This window comes from Elgaria multicarinata, chromosome 8 (genome assembly GCF_023053635.1).
Source record: "Elgaria multicarinata webbii isolate HBS135686 ecotype San Diego chromosome 8, rElgMul1.1.pri, whole genome shotgun sequence".
NCBI lineage: Eukaryota > Metazoa > Chordata > Lepidosauria > Squamata > Anguidae > Elgaria > Elgaria multicarinata.
This window is the reverse complement of record NC_086178.1, coordinates 83,847,605-83,869,423: the sequence shown is the minus strand read 5'-3', so window position 1 is coordinate 83,869,423 and position 21,819 is coordinate 83,847,605. Positions and strand designations below refer to the sequence as shown.

Here is a 21,819-nt window from a genome sequence, read left to right as displayed (position 1 = left end):
TGAATATGAAAACTACGAACCTAATCAGTGCAGTTATGCTAAAATCATCTTAATTATACCTCTATTATATGGGTTGGAAACTAATAGTAGCCTAATTTTACATTTTTCAAGTATTTTATCATATATAAATACATTACTGTTATATATTTGGAAATACATTCACTACACATCATGCTAAAAAAAACAACCCATAATAGAAGAAGTATTCATAGAGGAGGATTATTGAGATATTGTATTTGGTGAAGAAGTAACTTTACAGGTAGAAATGGAAAATCAATGGAATTCAGCTCAAGTAGACTTTCTGCACAGTTCTGTATCTCTTCATTTTAAAATGAAAAACTGTCAGGCAGTGTCTGAGCAGAAGAAGGTTGAACTGCTCAATTTTTTCTTCTTGGGTTTTTCTAGCTCAAAAGCACCTTTTCCAGGCATTTTTTTCTCCCATGGCAGGGTGGGGTGGGAATGGCGAAACTATAGAGGTCTTGTAATCTCTCTCTCTCTCTCTCTCTCTCTCTCTCTCTCTCTCTCTCTCTCTCCTCTCTCTCTCATACATACATACACACACACACACACACACACACACACGTGACCACAGGGTTGTTCAGATTCCCCTTCTGAGGTCAGAGTCACTACTCTGACCTTGGAAGAGGGAGCTGGATTTCCAAACCCAAACCCCTCACAGCCTGCACAGAAAGACCTGAGACAGCCAAGATACGAGTAATGCTGAGCCTCTTCCAGCCTCCGTCTCTCCCCCTCCAAAGTGCTCTCACTATACAGGCAAAAAAGCCCATCTTACAAAATCTGGAGAATGGAGAGGCAAAGATTGCATTCACCATTGGGTGATCAGGTGCCTCAGGGTGCAATCAACAGGATTGCACCTTAAGTCACTGTATCTCTTGTCAGTTTTCTCTCTGCAACTGAAAAAGCTGCATGAGGAGGGTGATTATGAGCAGGAAAAGGACATAGTGGAAAGGATTGAGCAGGTCCCCTCTCTCTTCACCCTCCCACCACAAAGAGGTGCACCCAGCCCCAACTGGTTTGGGTATTTTTTAAATGCATCAGAAGGAATCATAGAATTCTGTATAATGCAATCTCAGAATAAGGGCAATAATTAAAATCATAAATCTTAGTTGATGGTTGAGGTGTCAAACAGAAATGGCCTCAGTTATTTGGATTTGTGGTTCCAAAGTTGTACAATGTGAAATATTTCCCTATGTTTTCATTACTATCTCTCTGAGATATGAATATTTCCTCATTCTGCAGTGAAGGCGGGGGCTAGGAGTGAGGGATGCTTCACACACAACCATTTTCCTGAACGTTGCACAATTAAAATCTGTGTGTTCCTTGCTGTTTTCTATTTATTTATTTATTTATTTATTTATTTATTTATTACATTTCTATACAGCCCAATAGCCGGAGCTCTCTGGGCGGTTCACAAAAATTAAAAACATTCAAAGTATAAAACAACAGTATAAAACCATACTATAAAATACAATATAAAAGCTCAACCAGATAAAAACAGCAGCAATGCAAAATTACAAATTTAAAACACCAAGTTAAAATGTATTTATGCTGGGAGAATAAAAAGGCCTTCACCTGGCGTCTAAAAGCATATAATGTAGGTGCCAAGCGAACCTCCTTAGGGAGCTCATTCCACAGCCGGGGTGCCACAGCAGAGAAGGCCCTCCTCCTGGTGGTCCTGAGTGATCTCAAGGCTATAAGGGGAGTCTGGCTGGAGCGTAATATGTAATGATATTTCCCACATCTAAGACAGATCTTCTGACCATTGGACCACACTGGTTCTAATGACATAAATACATACACTAATACATACATATTCTATAATAACATTGTCAATACCATGCTGACAGCAGTCAAACAGAATTGGTCCATTGGAATGGTTAACAGTACTGCTGACCATTTAATACTATTCATTCCAAAATATTTATGCTTCTCATGAACTGTACAGTTTTTATGGAATGTTGTCAACTCCTAGATACTTTTCATAAAGAATCATGCTTTCCATTCATGTACTACAGTTATTTAAATAACATCAGTATATTTCTTCTAGGATGTCACAGAAAAGATTCAAACAGGTGATAGACAGACTGCTGCAGTTCATTTCTTTACGTCTATTCCCTGCAAAACCAGAAGAATTGCCTCCTATGGAGAAGTGTACCTGGTGGATTCCATCGGCAACCAAAGTCTTGTCTTTATTTAGTAGGTTTTCCCAGGTGCAATTAGTTTTTGTTCCTTCTTCTAATATGATGCTTTTCTCACTATAGTTACATTTTATTATAGAATTCAACTGAAGCCCTTCTGTCAATGACCAGACTATTATGTCAAATCCATATTCTTACATTTGTCTAGGGTGACCATATGGAAGGTGGATAGGGCACCTGTATCTTTAACAGTTGTATAGAAAAGGGAATTTCAGCAGGTGTCATTTGTACCTGGTGAAATTCATTCTTCGTTACAACAGTTAAAACTGCAGGAGCCCTGCCCACTTTTGTATCTGGTCAGTTAAGGCTGAAGGAGTTATACTAACGTGACTGGATACAAAAGAAGGCAGGGCTCCTGTAGCTTTAACTGTTGTGATGAAGAGGGAATTTCACCAGTTGCTGCATGCCTACAAATGACACCAGCTGAAATTCCCTTTTCTATACAACTGCTAAAGATACAGGAGACCTGACCTCTTTTCCACATGGTCACCCTGCATTTGTCCCCTCCCCCTACCTCTTTGGCCACCCTTGCAACAGTGGCCAGACTCCCAGTGGCCTTTTCCAGTGATAATTCTGCCATTCCTGAGCCTAGTGTAAGGTTTTTCTTATTGCATGCCTCTTTAAAGTTTGATGGAATGTTTTCCATCCGAACTGATTCACTTCTCTCACAGAAGCTACACAGCTTCCACCTCAACAAAATGTATATAATAGCAGGTAAACTAATTGCTTGGAGGATTTACAGACAAGTGCCTATTCTTAGCCTGTTGTATGTATCTAAGATAAAAATTAATACCAATGTAAGTAAATCACTTATTTTATCACAGCAAAGATTTTGTTTTCTGTTGGTTATGACTATAACACTGAAAACACCATTACTTGAAGAAAGTGTCTAATAATGGAGTACTCTCAAATGTTGGTTAGCTGTTACTAATACTAATAAGCAGTTGCATAAGATTACTAAGATGATTTTGTGTAGTCCTCTGGTTCCACAAATAAGGCGAAAAGTATAGGCACAAATGCTGGAAGTTGAGGAAATTATTTCTAATTCGAGAGATTACGTTCTTTTCAAAATTTGACTCAGGTCTTTCATATTGTACCATAAATGCTATTCAGTATAATCCAACTTCATGGATATTGGATCAATTAGTTGTGCAATTGAGCTGTGGCCATCCTCATATGACCTTTTCTAGCAAGCCCCTCAGACAAGATGCTCATGGGACTCTTAAGTAACACAAGTGATTCTGTTTTAGGTCGGCTTCTAAGGAGTTTTACATTCAATTCTTTATAGAGCTCCCTTTCAGGCAGAAAACACTAGGGTGACCCTATGAAAAGGAGGACAGGGCTCCTGTAGCTTTAACAGTTGTATAGAAAAGGGAATTTCAGCAGGTGTCATTTGTATGCATGCAGCACCTGGTGAAATTCCCTCTTCATCAGTTGCTTGAAAATAAGTTCGGCTGTATTCAGTGAGACTATCTTCTGAGTAAACATGTACAGGGGATTCCTGTGCACACTTAGCAAAGAATAAATTCCAAGGTGGGACTTTTGAGTAAATGCGCTTATGACAATGCTCCGTAATTTGCTCATAAGAATATTGGGTGCTACATTAGGCCAGGTCAGACTGTCTGCATGTCATCTAGCCAGGCATTCTCAACTTCAGGACTGTTGAACCTCTTTCACCCCTGGGACTGAATACCATTTTGGAGAAGCTACCCCTGATGAAGCTTCAATTAGTGCAAAATGTGGCAGCTAGACTACTGACCAGTGCACAGTTCTGGGGCCGTATTATATCTGTCCTGAAAGACCTGGTGAAATTCCCTCTTCATCACTATATTAGTTCACTTGCTAGCTATACTAGAGTGATCAGATACAAAAGAGGGCAGGGATCCTGCATCTTTAACTGTTGTGATGAAGAGGGAATTTCACCAGGTGCTGCATGCCTACAAATGACACCTGCTGAAATTCCATCTTCATCACAACTGTTAAGGACCTTTTCATATGGTCACCCTAGAAAACACTCCAATTAATTATTGTGCAGTCAAAGAACACATCCAGTCCAAAGGCGTTCTCTCCGCAGTAGCATACATTAAACAGCCCCAAGGAGCGAAAGACGAGAGGCACAAAAATATGGAGGAGCTGGCATGGTATTTGATCTTCAATTTCTTTTGCCTTAGGATAAATACCAAGCATGGAGGGAGAGCTGGATGCAGGGATTAATCAGCAGTGGGCTGTAATAAATGTCCTTCTTCAAGTGAGCTCCTCCTTGCATTGATTGTAAAATACAAATGAGCTGGATATAATAGAAATAACAATTTATGCATTGTAACACATTGTGCATCATAACGTTTTTTTAACAAGTCTTAATTTCATTTCTTTAAACAAACTTGGTTGTCAAAAACTAGTTCTGAAAACTCACTCTTTAAATATATCTTTACAGACGCTTCAAATAGTCTAGTTAATCCTCCAGTTATTCCATATACGGATTTCTATAATTCTACACTGGATCATATTGATCTCATGGAAGAATATCATAATTGGCAGTGTTATGGAAATTCTCATAGGTAAGGAAAAAATGTAAGAGTTCATCACAGTTCAGGGATTACTAAATGTCATGGAGTGGAATGATCAACAATAAAGAGAAAGGATCATAGTTATATGCAATATTTTCATGGTTTGCTTTTTACTATAATTGTGCTCTTGGCATTTTCAATTTTTTAAAAAAACAACTTATTCTCAAAAAGAGCTCTCCTGCAAATAGGTTATCAGAGTGGCACGGGTTATAACTTTAACAGCTTTTTCTTACAATTCTAAGGTGCAATTCTTCACCTTTTACATGTTTCATATATTTTTGAGTATAGCATAGTGATTTTTCAGACACATCCTTTCAGCAATGTGCAAGTCATTTCAGAAGACCTCGACCAATTCCATTTTGAATCATCAGCCTTTACCGTAATCTGTACTGCTTTGAAACATTAAGGTCAATGCACACTGGACTGCGAACACTGGAAGCAAATAAGAATTGCCGAAATGTTATCTGTTATTAGAGCAGTAAAAAAAACTTTCAAAATATTTGTTCTGTAATAATTAAGTGCAGTTGCTTATATGCTGAAGCTGCCAAACTAGATTGCAATGGATAGGCTAATGCGACCAATTACTGTTCCATGGCTGTACTTCTGTTCCATGGCTAATTAACATTCAGTGTGTATTACTTGTATATATCATATTATTCATAGTTAGTGGTTTTATATTCAGCTGTTATACAGTATCAGCTATGCACCGCTAACCTATTTATGCTTCCTTTTAGCTTCTTTAACAAACTGCCCCTTCCAGTCCACATATGACAGCTAACTGTATAGGAAATCCTAGCTTGATCATTGTCAGAGGATGGGTTAAGCTTTACAGTGCATTGTATGTAATCAATGATGGCATGATAGATTATGTCAGCACCATTTTTTAAATCCCATATTTGCTGAATAACAGGCATTTCCATTCTTCACGAGTTGGGGGATGACAGCTGCACCATGACAGCTTGCACCACTATCTCATTTATTGGGCCAAGCCGCAGGGGAGAGATAGTAGCTGATAGGAAACCTCTGGAAAGACTCCCGAGTGTCAGGTTTTGTTTTGTTTTTCCATGTTTTCTAAAAAGCAGTTTGATATGAAATACCTTTTGAGTTATTTTCCAAGCTTTTTCTCTGAAAAAAAGGATTTCAACATTAAGACTTTATGAAGGAGCCCCTCCTTTAGAAGGAAGCCATTCATTTGCATTCTGCCGCTATGATCCGAAGAGAAGGACATCCCAGCTGTCTAGGCTGTGTTTTTATACTGTTGTTTTATACTGCTGTTTGTTTTATACTTTGATTTGTGTCTGATGGTTTAAACTTTTGTGAAACTCCCAGAGAGTTTCGGCTATTGGGCAGTATAGAAATGCAATAAATAAATAGGCTGTTCTCCTGCTGCTCAAGGAGAATACAGACAGATGTCTAAAGAACAAAATGTCAGGTGATTGTGGGGGAAGAAGCAGGTGCTTAACTCTTTCCCTGTCTGATGCCTTTCTCCCTACAATCCTTTACCATAGATTGTTTTGCCCTGAGCTAATCTTGGGGCTTTCTATATGCGGGGAAAGCCCTGCCATGGCTGTGAATCTGTGCTGAGTCAGTTATAGTGTTTTAAATGGATATTGTTTTTAAAAGTTTTGGTGGTTTAAAATTTTGTATATCTGTTTTAAATGTTCATTGTGTTTAACTTTTGTAAACCTCCCAGAGAGCTTCAGCTATGGGGCGGTATATAAATGTAATAAATAAATACATACAAGAAATGTTTATCTGACTTCCCGGAAGGGCGGGGGGGGGGGAGATTCTTATCTGCCACAGGTGACCAGTATTTGCAAGCTTGAGCTACAATGAAGATATATGAAAGCTGGGTAGGGGGAGACAGAAAAAACGAACTGTATTTTGTATTTGTGTTTTTAACCTGTTGGTTGTTTTATTATGGTTTTAATTTTTGTGAAACACCTAGAGAGCTTTGGCTATTGGGCGGTATAAAAATGTAATAAATAAATAAATAAATAAAATATGACGTAGCCACAAATTCACAGCCACTTCAGGGCTTTCCCGCAAAGCTCACTTTGTGACAGTTGGAGACTTAGCCCAACTTTTTCAGCGTGAGCGAGATCAGTACAGCTCTTCTGCCATCTGAATTCACTCTGGGAGGCCAACCCAGGGGGCAGTCCTGGTGAAAGACAACTGGCAATTGGTCGCCTTCCACCAGGAAGAGGGCGGGGGGCAGCTCAGGTACCCAGCTGATTGCCAGAAACTAGGGATGTGCTCCGCTTCTAATCGGACCGGCGAATTAGAAGCGGAGCGGGGTGCTTCGCCTCCCCTTAAGGCGGAGGCGAAGAGGATTGGGGGGCCGGCGGAGTGTGGCGAAGAGGATCGAGGTGAAGGCGGATCCTTTGCCTCGATCCGGAGCTCTGCCGGAAAGGTAAGTGGGGTTTACCGGGCCCTGCCGCTGTCGCTGTCGCCCATGCGGCGACAGCGGCAGGGCACGGTAAACCCCCCCTCCTCTCCCTTACCTGCCTCCGTCCGCGGTCCCTCGGCTTCTTCAATTGAGCCCGCGGTTCAACCAGGAAGTCTGGGCTGCACTTGCGGCCCAGACTTCCTGGTTGAACCGCGGGCTCAATTGAAGAAGCCGACGGACCGCGGACAGAGGCAGGTAAGGCCCCCCTCCCCCTTGGTCCCTTACCGGGCTCTGCCGCCGTCGCCGCACGGGCGGCGACGGCGGCAGGGCCCGGTAAAACCCCCCGCCCTCCTCTCCCGGCCTTACCTGGCACCACTCCCCTCCACTGTGGAGCTCCAATTCGGAGCCGGAGCTCCGCAGCGAAGAGGAGCAGAGTATGGGCGGCGCGGAGCGGAGCGGGCCGATCCGAAATATTCGGATCGGCCCGCGGGGCGGAGCGGGGGGTCCGTGGACACCCCTACCAGAAACCCTGCGCTCCCTCCTGATGCCAACTGTGGGGTTTGGTGGGGGGGAGGTGGTGCCAACTTGGCACCATGAAGATAGGGGTTTTTTCCTGGTCCTTGAGCCCAGCTTTGGGGGTGGGGATATCAGCAGAGAAGGTAGGGGAAAGAGTTCCAGAGGAAAATCAGTAAGTAGGAGAAGGGTTGTATACTGTCTGCCTGTTCTCCCCTGAAAATACACACATGCACACTTGTTCAGCAAGCAAAGGCTTGGGAATTCGTGTTCTGTGATATAATATGTAGTTCCAATTCTTGAAATAGGTAGGTGTCTATGAGAAATTGTGAATTGTTTGGCAGTTAATAGTTGGGTTTCCTTTTTCTGCCTTATATTTACCTACTGTGATTCATAATGAAGTTTTAATATAATACTTCCAAAGTAATTCTATTTCTATCCATCTTATCTTTCAGGTTTTCCTTCTGTCAATACCCATTCATTATTTCTATAGCAGCAAAAAAGATTATTATTCAAAGGGATTCGGAACAACAAATGATAAATATTGCACGGGTATGCATTCTTATTTATAAAAGTATATGATGTATTAAAATCAGTATAATGAATATTTGTAGTATTGTTCAGAGTGTAAGAGAAAAATTAGAAATTGCAGGATTTCTCCATTTGCAAAAGACAATAGAAAACACAAACCTTTTAGATTCTGAGTATTTTGATCCGCAGTAACTTTTTCTTTAACTTTCTTGTAGCATGTCATATGGGTTACTTACAATTTGTAATTTGCATGATTTGGGTTCTGTAGGGAGGGTGGTGTGTGGAGAGGTTTCCAGGATGGAGGGATGGACCAGGTCCCCACCAGCAACCTTGTAATTTAAAATAGTTTCATCTGCAGTAGACTGACTTAATTTCTATGAGAGCTAACAGACTTGGCAAAACAATTAAAATATTAATGAAGTGGGAAAGCATTTATCTGAAACACTTAATCAGTTGTGTCCTTGTTAACGCCAGAAGTGCACTGCCTCAGTGCCAAGCCATGATTTCCAGAATTGCAATTTCACATGTTGAAGCACGTATGCCTCTTTATTTATTTTTCACCTAATTGTCTCTCTTTTCTGCCAGTAGTGATTCTCCCAGCTGTGTACAGAAGTGAGGGTTGTAAGGAGGAGCTAGTTACTGGCAAATGCTGATGAATAAGTGTATAATGTTAGTTCATTTTCTGACCGTATAAGCTGGAGTGGGCAACTTGTTCCCATCAGATGTCTTGGCCTACAATTCCTATCATCCTTCAGCATTGGTTATGCAGGCTAGGGCTGATGGGAGTTGTAGGCCAAAACATCTGGAGGGTCCAAGTTTTCTGCCCCTCAGGTGCTATCTGTGCTATGTCAGTACTGTCCTCCCTGTTGCCAGCAAATTGCTCCTGAAGCTGTGCACAAAGGAAAGATGCCTGTCTTGCTAAGTAGCCTGTGTTTATGTTTGTGTAGTGTGACTTTAAATTGTTGTTCCAAAGACTCTTTCTGATGGGAGACTAAAGACTATTATGCAACTTTTCGCAACCATTGCATTTGTTTTGTCCTTCTGTTTTTAAAAGTATATTTTTCTGTCAACTAGTAGCACAGCTGCAGATTTGGTATTTACAAAGATAATAGATTAAGTATAGATTACTCATGCAAAATAAGCTTTTGTATAAAGGATTAGACATTAAATTAGAAGTTTGTTGTAACAATTAGTTCATTGATTCAGAATCCTATGTAAGACCATAAAGGATAAGAATATGTGGCAGTTAATCCTCTTTTTCCCCTCCTTCCTGAATTCTAAACAGCAAAGCCTTGTGGACAAAGTCTCTCGGAGGCAGAGACCTGATATGAATATGTTATTCCTAAATGTGAAAGTGAGAAGAATGCACCTAGTTAGTGATTCATTGGATGAGGTATACGAAATGGTTTCTATAAAGATTATTGGAAGATGTCTGAAATGCATTGAACTTCTGACAGGTTCACATTGTTACCCTGGAATACCCTACATCAATTCAGATAAAGCAGACATAAATTTACTTTACCTGAAAGCACTTCCCTAGCTTCAAATCCTGGTTTGTATTTGAGGTTAAACCATAGTTTCCTGGTTCAGATGTAATGGCAAACTATGGTTTAACAAACCCCAGAACTCTTCATCTCCAATGCTAGACCAGAAAAAATAGGGCAGGAGAGGGGAAAGCACATCAGCACAACACTCGTTCTAATGAATCATGATCTTTTATTTATTTATTTATTTATTTATTTTATTACATTTAAATAATGTAATAAAATTACATTATTTAAATGTAATAAAATAAATTACATTTATTTTAGCTCTCTGGGCAGCTCTCTGCACAGAAGCTCCCTGGGCAGTACACAAAAGTTAAAACAGTAAACATTAAAAAAGTATACAAAATTTAAAAACCATCAGAAACATAACAGTATCCATTTAAACAACAACAGTTCTGGGGTCCGTTAGAAAACAAACTTAGCGTTGTTAAATGCTGTTAATGCTATTAGATCATTATGTCTAAACGAGCCCAGTGTGTTCAGTGTTGTATCTACTAAATTGAAGACAGTGTTCTCATACCTAACAGATGTGTGCACAGTGTACAGTGCCTTTTAACTAATTTAATACTACTACTGATAATACCATTAAGAAGGGTGAGGCAGTTGCTTCAGTCGACAAATGCTGGGAAGCAGCAGCAAGGCATTCAGGGAGAGAACTGTGTGCCTTGCAGCCTACTCTGCACTCCCTAAGTTAGCCTGCTGCCTTTGGATTCAATAGACAATGTTGTTCGAATGTTTGTGTTCAAGAATGTTTGTGTGGCCACGCACACCCAACACAGGCTGCAGTCTCACCCTGGGGTAAATAACTGTAACTACAGCATTCAAGGCTTTTCCTATAATTTTGGGTAGAAAGAGAATGCTGTTGCACAATCATGGACAGTTGATTCCTCTAACACAGCTTTCCCCAACCTGGTGCCCTCCAGATGTGTTTTACTACAATTCCCATTATCCCCAGCCTGCAGCCAGGTTGGAAAAAGCTGCTCTAAAATTAACCAGATGCATTTCTGTATTTCTGAATTTTACCTCACAGAATAGACTAGTGTTGTGTTGTGTACCAAGTGCTATAAAATTATAGGGTTGGATCCAGATTTGCTCATGTATAGAGTAGTCCCATTGAAATCAATGTGAGTTACTAATGACTAAGTTAGTCCCACTGATTCTGCTCCACTTATGTCTAAATCTGGATCCAATCCAAAATGTTCTGTTAAAAGAAATGTTAAAAGAAAATTATGATTTTGTTTCTTGTTAAATAATTGAAGTATTTTAATGCATGTGTTCTTTTAAACAGCTGACAAGGAAGAGAGCAGATTTGAAAAAGAAATTGAAAGTTACGTTTGTAGGAGAAGCTGGTCTTGACATGGGTGGCCTAACAAAAGAATGGTTTCTTCTTTTAATTCGACAGATTTTTCATCCAGACTATGGTGAGTATTTTAATTGAAGCTGTTCTAACTTGCCAAAATGTGATTAATAAACGCAAGCATGGATTGATTTTGAAGAGTATTTTAACTAACTGAACCCCTTCAGATCCACTCCTTTTATGTTTATTCTTAAATATCTGGGACTTTATGACTCCTTCCATATGAACCAACCTGCACACTTTAGTCATCTGTGGAGGACAGGGTCTTTGAATGGCCGTACTGAGGTAGCCTTGTTTTGCTGGCTCTCCATTACTATTCAGATGTCGAGTGAAATAATGTAATTGCAAAAGGTGTTTTTAATCAATTGAGTTATGAAATTGTGCTAGCTGTTTAATTTTTTAATTTGTTCTTTTATATTTATACTTATATATGTAATCATGATTATTTGTTTTATTGGATGTTATTGATATTGTTATGCTTTAATTAATTTGCAAGTGATTTTATGGACGTGGCTCAAATAAATACCTCGATTAAATTAGAACATTGTTGTTATTGTCATTATTTGTTAGATTTATGATGCTTTTCTTCAACTCAGCTTCCGGCTTTACTTTATTTCAGAATTATGGTTCTTGCATTTTACTTTAATAACAACTATAGGTAATGATATGAAAGGAGAAGACAGTATCTGAAATAAACCAAACACTATTTAATAGAGTTTGGGAGCCAATGGAAATTATTTAAAAGTGTTTTCCCTGACTCTCTTAAAATACAGGCATGCAGTCAATGTATGCCATCACTTGAATAAATCTGAAAGCATATTTTAAGTCCATTTGAAATAAACAGGATTTCAACATTCTTGACTTTAGCTGTATCACACTAAATCTGGGGCATGAGTAATAGAATTTTATTATTAAAAACATTTGTTCTATTCTACAGGCATGTTTACATATCACAAGGACTCTCACTGTCATTGGTTTAGCAGCTTGAACTGTGATAATTACTCTGAATTCCGATTGGTTGGAGCTGTATCCTTTTCTGCCCACTAGAAGGTGCTCTTTACACAGTAGATAGATTGTCAAGAATATTTGACTTTTTAATATATTTATTTTTCCTCATAGCAATTATTACATTTTTCTTTTTATATTTTATATGCAGTGGAGTTTAATGTAGAAATACTTATGATTGAAAAAGAAAATATATATTTCATTGATTGTGTAGTCAAGTATGAAAATTCAACTCAATACAAAAAGGTATATAATTTGCATTGCACTAATGTCAGTGTCAGAACAGATACAGTATAACATTTAAAAAATAGGCTTGTGTTATAAGACATTATATTATAGACTCTTAAAATATTATCATTAAATTAAAATAATTATTCATCATTAAGTGTCACAATATTATTTACAGCTCCTCTTTAACCTTTTTTGTTCAAGTATTACTAAACCTATACTTTGATACCTTATAACAAGAGTATGATTTTAATCTTAACATCCAGCATTTAGCTGATGGGACTAGCTGTCTATAACAGTATCACTCTGGATATTCGATTTCCACCATGCTGTTACAAAAAGCTGCTCAGTCCTCCCATTGTACCATGTGACCAGAATACACCTGTAGGAATTGGTAGCGTTACTATTGATGATCTATGTCAGGTTATGCCGGTAGGTAAAAAAAAAAATTAAAAAATTATAAGAACACTTTGAAGTAGTAATTCTTGTCCTGCTGTTTTCTAGGATTTCATAAAAAATTAACTTCAGCCATATTTTTTATATTCCCCAATGTTGGTTTTGATTGGACATTTTCAATTATAATTGAATAGGAGTACATACAGCTTGTATTCTGCAAGCATAGATAATGTTCCTGGTTGCCATTGAAAAACTTTATGATGCCAGGAAATGGTACATTTCACACATTAGTGGTGAGGGGCAGGGCTATAGTGCTTTGTGTCAGTTGTAGTAGCTTTATGCTTGTCTTGAATGGGCCATGTGAATCTTTAGCCATAAGCCAAAGCTGCAATTTAGCCTTCAGCGATGGTTGGAGGCTTTGCAGTTGGAAACTTCTATTTGTGGTGTACAATTAAAAGAATTCATTACCACAAGACTGGAGCTATAATGTGCTAGTGAAGAAAGCAGACACTGGCAGCAGAAAGATAGGTGTTTGCCTTCTGTGAAACTACAATTGTAAATGGGTGTAGATCACTTTAGGGACCTCTTCACCTTCTTTAACTTTTGTACTATTGTACTATACTACAGTAGCTTGATTTACACCCGCATGTTCTTGATGATTGCTCAAAATTTAATGATTGGCAGTTGAATTGTGAATTGCCTCTTTTGACAAGCATTGTAGTTAAGGCAATATTTATTTCCATCTGTGTTCTTCAATGAGTGATAGCTATGTCACACGTCAGCTATCATTTGATGTTGTGCCACGTGTAGCGCTGTTTAGGATGTTATAAGGAGGCATTGAAAAGGTGAATTTTGCCTGCAGTTTAATGTCTGAAGAGGGAATTTGTGCATCTTTACAAAATTATGAGATTATGAGCTCCAAACTATTACAATTTTTGGTCTTATTTGGTAATCAGTTTGGGAGTGACTGACTACCAGATTTGGCCACATATGTCCATAGCCTCCACTACTATATTCATATTAAATGTCTACGGTGGGTGCTTCCAGACCAAGGGCTCCTAGCACCACCACTCAAAGCTGGCCCTGTGATAAGATAGAAGAAACAAATGGAAGAGGTGAGAAGTCAGATTTTCACCCTACATTTTGTGCTGCAGTACAGAAACACAAGTACAAAACATAAGCATACACTACATGAGCAGCAACTAAAAAATGATCAAACCTGCTTGCCTATGTTTCAAAGGGGAAAGCAGCAGTTTATACCCATCATATTTGATGCAGAATTAGCATAAGTAAATAAATGATTTGATATCTGTAGCATCTGTGAGATGCCCATGCCTTTCCAACTGACCTGCACTTAATGCTTTGAGATTTATGTGAAAAGGAGAAATATATATATATATATATATATATATATATATATATATATATATTATAAATGTTACGTCTCTTCTTACAGGAGCTAGCTCATGGACTAAATGAGCTTCTATCCTATGAAGGGAATGTTGAAGAAGACTTTTATTCAACCTTCCAGGTACAATATGTATACAATTGTAAAATAGAATATATATTAATCAGCAAGTACTGTTAGACTGTTTAACTTTTCCTTCCTTCCTTTGTGCATAGCCATATTACGTGTTACATGCCTGCTCAGAGATAGCAGATTAATTTATCGTAGTCCTCAGGGCTCATGACCCTCCTATCACCTCCAGCATGGTGACAGGAAAGTCAGGCTTGTAACTCCTGTGGGTACTGAAGCTCTCAGACTTTTTTTGCTTGTTCCCTTATCATTTTCGCTTTTATCATCGGATCCTGAGAGTTGAGGTTGAGGTTGTGGCAGCAAATCAGTCTTAAGAGGGGTCATTTTGAGGCCGTATTCCATGAGTAATTATTTCCTTCACTTGTATTTCCCCCAGTACAAAGAAAAAAAATCTACTGGTCTTTTAACCATGGGTGCCCAGTAGAAGCAGGATATCTTCCGACCCAGTGCTCAGACTAGGCTGTACTGCTCCCAGCAACCCTGAGTGAACTCTGTAGAACTTCTGCCTAGCCACATTGGGATTTAGGCAGCTCTTTAACTGCACAGGGGAGGGGGAGGGGTGGAAGAAGAGCAGTGCAAGCAACCTTCATGGGTAGTTTTGAGCTCTTCAAAGGTAGTTTAACCAGGGCCAACTTTTCATGGGCAGCTGCAGAAGTTCTTCTTCATTTCTACAATCAGAAGGAGTTTCTACCAGAGTGCCATTTTACCTAATGCTGAGATCATGGCTACATTTTTGTTGCCATCAAAGAATACATGTAATAGGAAGAAATTGTTTGTTTGTTTGTTTGTTTGAAAAAGCAAGATGGTTGGCAGAACAAGTGCCTGAAAACTAGACCAACATACATACATACAGGCTGTGGACAAGGACACTGTATATATCCTTGGTGATGCGTAACCAGAACCACTAGCACACAGCCAGTGTTCAGGGTACAGTCAGCTGTATTATAGGATGCTAACCAAGTTAAGAAATAACTGGGATCCAATTCAGAGACTGAAACTAGATAAGATTTCCTAGCAAAGTGTAGAGAAGTTCCTCGAATAGAACTTCCCTGAACAAACCAGTGATACGACCACTAGAAGGCACATAACCATATAATTTCCTCTGATGTGTCTAGGTGGCTCTGTCAGCCCTTATATACTACAAAAGCTTGGGGGAAATCTGAGTCCAAATAATCCCATTAAGGGGATAAAATCCATTCTGACCACTATTGGGTGCATTACAGATTGAACTTAACAACAGAATGTTTTCGTCTCCTATGATGAGCCTGATTTCCAATTGCCTACACTCTAAAAAGGAAAAAAAGTGCATGCTACCAACTATCTCCATAATTCAGGCAAGCTGTCTGCCTTAAAAGCAACAATGAATAAAGTGCTACATGTATTAAGTTAAATAAACATTAATCCCTCTTAAATACAAGAAGTAGAATTAAATTTAAATTTAAAAAGTTGAAAGTTTGCTCTAAGGAGGTGGGTTAGTGATGTCACTAGGTACAGCTAATAAATGTTCTGCACAACTAGTTTTTGCTGCAACCAGGCATGACCACTTTGCCATGAACTTATTTTGGTAAAGATGGTACATCTGAACAAAACTGGTGGTGTCTTTCCACATCAAGCTTACCACCAAAATTATTTACACCTGTACAGACTCTTATGGCCCTAAGTTTCAAAGGCTCTGGACATCGATGGTTTTCTCAAGAATGATATTGAAAAGGCAAGATTGTCCCAAGGTCAATAATGATAGTCTAGGATTTACAGAGTCAAGCAAGGTTGCAGGTGGCCTGTTTGGCTTACAGTTGCAAATGGCACTAAGATTGAGAGCAATGTTGAAGCCAAAAACAAAGTATGATTAGTGTGATCAGAAGTGGCCATAGGGAGGTCTATCTTTAATATTTAAGACCAAATATGAGATTCCAGGTGTGCTCAGATCAGTATCTGTAGCCTATATGGAGGCAGAATAACCTGGGTTCAGTAAATGAGCAATCTATTTGAAGGTAGGAGCAGCTTGACTCTTCATCTTTAATTCCAATTTAAAGGACAGACAACACAGCAGCATTGAGACATATATGAATGGTATTTTTGCAATAACTACTAAGAAGATGTCTTCACTGGCTAAGCAACATAAGATATGACTGGTTGTCCTAGGTATTCTGACAAAAGAATTTCAAGTAAGAGATATTATATGTATTTATTTACTGCATTTATATCTCACCTTTCTTCAAGGAATTCAAGGTGGCCCCCATTTTATCCCCACAACAATCCTGTGAGGTATATTAGGCTGAGAGATACTGGCTGGCCCAAAGACATCCACAGATTCCCATGGCTGAGTCCTAGTCCAAAATACTAACCATTACACTACACTAGTGTTCTCTTTTTTCATCAGGTTTTTCAAGAAGAATTTGGAGTCATAAAATGTTACAACCTAAAGCCCAGTGGGGATAAAATTCCAGTTACCAATCAGAATAGAAAAGGTAAGTTGATCACCTAACTAAACTTGCAAATATTGAGATGTGTTTTTAATTAGGGCTTTCCTACACAAAGCTTTTTTTGTGCACTTGTGATTGGACACTCACAGATGTTTGTGGTGCCGTACGCATTGTCATCATGAGCCTCTCCCATGCTTTATAACTTTTATCCTAGCTTTTTTAAGATCAGGGAAAGTCCGACATTTTCTGAATGCTGATATAAAAGGCGCATGGATTTCCAGAACCTTGCTATATCACATCACAGCACTATCTAGTGGCTGTATAATGAAACATATAGAACTTGCAGACAAAGGAACCCGCCCCCCCTCCCAAAAGCACAAGTAATGGAACCGATCTTAAGAAGCCCTGGTAAAGGTGCAGGATAAAAGCATGGTAGAAGCTCTTAGTTGAGCTGTTTTGTAAAAATGCACCTGGCAGGGGAATGCTGGGAGTTGTAGGACATTTTTCTATATAAACACGCATAGGATAGCGACCTAAATATTCTTACTTTAGCAGAGTTTAAAAATAAAATGCAGTAAACAGCACTGACTAACATTGACAAAAATAAAATAAAAAATACTTTCTTTTCAGAGTATGTGCAGCTTTATGTAGATTTCCTTCTCAACAAATCAATCTACAAACAGTTTTCAGCATTTTATTATGGATTTCACAGTGTCTGTGCTTCATATGCATTGGTGGTAAGTATAAAAACTAAATATTCTTTGAAAAGTTTATTTAACAAAGACGGCTGAAGAATTTAATATATACTAGATGTTGCACATATGATGTGCATAAAGTTTGGGCATATAATATAGTAGACATTACGATCTATAATGCAGGACTTACAAACCTGTTTGAAAAATGTTGTGCCCACGAAAGAAACAAGCATAGTGGCTAATGCTACTGATGAATGACTAGTCAATAGCTAAAGTATATCAAAGTCTCTATATATGCATTAGAGGTTTTGAGTGTTCACTGGGCACTCATTGACTATGTTCGCATGAATTATGTTCGCATGATTAAATAAACTACTATGGCTTATTTAAACCACTGGTGGGTGGCAATTTTGAATATTCAAACCCCAGCCGGGGGCTGCCATAGTTTGTGTCAACTGGCCCCAGGCTGCAGGAGTTGTTTGAGGTTTAAACAACCCTCAAATAACCCATGGTTTGTTTTACGGTTATTTTAGGATTGTTTACCCTTCAAACAACCCCTGCCACATGGGTTCAGATCATAGGTTAATCCTCCACTGAGGGTTGAATATTCAACATAGCTGCCTGCACATGTGGCACATCCCACGATGGCTTAAATAAGCCATGGTGGGATATAGTGATAATGCAAACTGGCCCATTTTGCTGTTTCTCCGCTTCCGCAGACTATTTTTCTTCTACTTTCATACTGCAAATCACCTCTTGGCTTATGGAGAAGGATGGGTGAGAGAACTGATGAAAAATAGGTGGAAAGTTTAGCATCTGCACCTCCTCTTGGTTCCCAGAGCTTTTAAAGAGATAGGCATCATTTCTGGGCAAGGCCTTGGCCTTCCTAAGAATAATACGATTTCACAAAATATATAAATAAAGTATATAACTCATTTTGTTTTAATAAATGTGTGGTAGTGCTTTTAAAAACAAACTCTATAGGAGCCAGTATTGTGTACAGCTGTATTTTTCAGCTCAAGATGTAGGAAACCCAGGCTAAATTGCTACTCTAAACTCCTGGAAAACATGGTGGGATACATATGCAATAAATAGGAGGATCATTGTATGAACTACTGAGATTTAAATGTAGTCCTTTTGTTTTGTACAGGATAGCAACAATGTTTTTTTCCTCCTTAACACCTTAATAATATTATAAGTTAATATTCACAGTCAAATCCACAGTACAATCATTCTGGATTTGTATTTAAGTACATAGGAATAAGTGGAACTGAATTAGTTTAAATCCAGTACTTCCTGATTTGTGTGATCTAGTTTTCAAATATAATGATTTGGCAGCTGCTTCGTCCTGAAGAGGTTGAAATTCTAGTTTGTGGAAGTCCTGAACTGGATATGCATGCTCTCCAGAGGCACACGCAATACGATGGCTACCAGAAAACTGATCTTACTGTCCGGTAGACATTTTTTTTCTTGATTCTTAATGCTAATTTATATTGAAATGCATTCAGAATTAATTTGCAAATGAAAACTAACATAGGGCTGTATGCATGTTATAGGTATTTCTGGGAAGTAGTACTTGAATTTCCTCTTGAGCTTCAAAAGAAGCTCCTGCATTTTGCTACAGGAAGTGACAGAGTGCCTGTAGGGGGAATGGCTGACTTGAATTTTAAGATTTCAAAGAGCGAAGCATCAACAAACTGGTAAATATCTTTCCCCCCCATTCTTATTATTCTGACTTCAAACACATTATTTCAGTGTTTCCTAATACTAGTTTTTTGTACTTTGCTTAAAAAGGGGAGAGGGAGGCACCCTGAATTGATTTATAATAAATATTTGACTTGGTTCCTGGAAATTAAATAAAAATGTAAGGAAACATTTCACAAGCAATTAAACACATTTAAGCCAAATAGCTGTTAATGTTTAGGCTGTTTGCTTGCTTAGATATGTATCTCAGCACCTAAATGTCCAAAGTCTAAACATTATGAAGTAATCAGTTGTAAAATGTGAGATTTGAACCACAAGTGATCAAAAATTCATGCCTTTTATTCTTGATGAGAAAGATCATAGATAATGCCTTACATCCTTTCATGTAATTGCCCACAATTTAGTGTGCTAAATGAGAGTTGCTGCTTGTCATGAATGTCACTTCTTTTGATCTTGTATATGAGTAGCATATTTGGGGCTCTAAAATGAAAGGAAAAACTCTAGATGAGGATTAGTCAGGGACAAGCCACCTTGAGATAAGGCACATCAAACGTCCTAGAAACAATGAAGCAATATTTTATGAAGAACTGTGCATCTTTGTGCAATGGAATAAATGGAGAAATTAGTATTGGGAAGGCAAACGGTTGGTTGCAATATAACAATGTAACATTCCAATACTGAACACCAACCTCTGGACTAGACTATACCAGATTTCACACATGGTGGGTATAAAGGTACTTTCCCCTGTGCTGCATTAAGAAAGTAGTTAAACAAAGACACATTCATTTTTAGGTTTGTAGGCATCTTGAGACAATGGTTTCTAGTAGCCATGAAACATGATTGGTAAGAAAATCAGAAAAATGGGAATGTATGATGAGAATTGACTTGCTTTAAAAATCAACACACAAAACCTTCAAATCAAGAATATCCCTAATACCAAGGGACAACTAAACCTTGGTATTAGGGTTTTGGACAGTGTGCTTATCATGATATTGCAGGTTTTGCATCCACTTTTTCTGGTAAACTACAATCCATTTTGCCCTATTGAACTTATGAATATACCTTCCCCATATATGTCAGCTTCATATAAGAAAGTGACGTTATTTCGATTATGTTGATATTCCATTGGAACTAGATAGTGAGGACTGACTCCACTTCCTTTGCAGGGGAGGGTATTGCTGGGAACCAGCCGCTGTCACCAGCCCCTGCCACTTGAAGGCTAAAACTGTGATGAATTACTAAAAATAATACTTATGCAACTCATAAATCCCATAAACTACCCAGGCATCGAAATTCCAGTTCTTGGTGCTTGGAGTTTCCTCTGCCCAGAATGTGCTGTATTAGTTTCAGTGGAGAGAGGCAATGTGTGTAAATTCATTTGAGCAAAAATGTATTCCTTCATTGAAATGGACAGGATCCACCTCACTCCCAGCACTGCATTCATATTTGCGCACATGGAACACTGGATTGCAGCAACGGTTTGATAAAGTCATGGTATTATTTCTTATTAAAATGTGTACATTCTTTTACACTATTTGCAGGTTACCTGTTGCCCACACATGCTTCAATCAGCTCTGCCTGCCTCCTTACAAGACGAAAAAGGAGTTGAAGCAAAAGTTGACAATTGGAATTTCAAATGCAGAAGGCTTTGGTTTAGAATGAGAAGACTTGAATAGCATAGCAAATGTAGCACTCGCTTTTCTCTGATTGTGCCTTTAAAGCTTTTCATGTTTTGGGGTAGTATCCAAACTTAATCCTATGTCGAGTAAACCCATTGAAGTGAATGGAACTTAAGTTAGTCATGACTAACTTAGCTCTCATTCATTTCAATGGGTCTGCTCTACATAGGACTAACATTGGATACTGTCCTCTGTCTCTTAATCCTTACCTAGAACTGTGTGGAACTGTTGTTTTTTTAAAAGAAACAGTGCACTCATTTTTCTGTATAGAAATACATTTACTCTTTCTTACAGAAATTTTGTAAAATATTCATAGTATTTACAATACTTGATAGAGGAAAGTTGCCAAGGCTGTCAGATTTGAGTTTACATATTTGAGTTTTATATATATATATATGCCTAATCTAACTGAAGAGAATTGCCTCCACTCTCCTTACCAGTGCCAGCTTGTTGCATCAGATCGCTCAAGCTTTAGACAAGAGGTGCAGAGTACTTTACTGTTGAACATAATTGATTTAGCTCATGTATATTCCTGGAGAAGTGCAACATATAAATAATTTATTTCTCGATTAGTTAAGCCCAATGAAAGATCATCTTCAGTTCAGCAAAGCTTATAATTGCCATTAACCTGAGACACAGGGCTGTTGTGTTTTCAAGTTGAGGCAAATAACAATTTTAAGACTGATTAAATATTTTGGTTTTCATTCTCAAAATGAATTGTTGATATCAAAGCATGTAAATACCTATCTGAGGGCCAATATGATTTTGATAATGCCATTTAAGGATAAAGATTTATTTTTACAAAGTATAAGGTTTCAGATGTTATATATTCAGCTTTTTCAGGTGAACAGAGTTGATTGTACAGGAATGTAAAAGCTGCTATTTTAAATTATCTAGATTCATGGACCAACTTTAAGTATTAAACTGTTTGCATGTTTATAATGTTGAATTGGCAGTAAATTAGACAGTTTGACTGTTGTACTTTTGTAATTGTAATTTAAAGAGGGAAATGCAATGTTTAATAATAAA

General features: G+C 38.3%; 1 protein-coding gene across 1 annotated transcript in view; it reads left to right on the top strand.

Moving 5' to 3' along the window:
• The window catches only part of HECTD2 (HECT domain E3 ubiquitin protein ligase 2), a 56,552-nt gene extending 35,383 nt beyond the window's left edge, over positions 1-21,169 (top strand). The window contains exons 9-21 of the mRNA XM_063133279.1: positions 2,069-2,217; positions 4,654-4,777; positions 8,144-8,240; positions 9,505-9,612; positions 11,055-11,187; positions 12,061-12,149; positions 12,630-12,788; positions 14,209-14,283; positions 16,670-16,757; positions 17,343-17,449; positions 18,746-18,861; positions 18,964-19,107; positions 20,653-21,169. Coding sequence (XP_062989349.1) covers positions 2,069-2,217; positions 4,654-4,777; positions 8,144-8,240; positions 9,505-9,612; positions 11,055-11,187; positions 12,061-12,149; positions 12,630-12,788; positions 14,209-14,283; positions 16,670-16,757; positions 17,343-17,449; positions 18,746-18,861; positions 18,964-19,107; positions 20,653-20,773 — 1,510 coding nt within the window. The 3' untranslated portion in view covers positions 20,774-21,169. The remainder of the gene's footprint in view (positions 1-2,068; positions 2,218-4,653; positions 4,778-8,143; positions 8,241-9,504; positions 9,613-11,054; positions 11,188-12,060; positions 12,150-12,629; positions 12,789-14,208; positions 14,284-16,669; positions 16,758-17,342; positions 17,450-18,745; positions 18,862-18,963; positions 19,108-20,652) is intronic.
• The last annotated feature ends 650 nt before the right edge of the window (positions 21,170-21,819 follow it).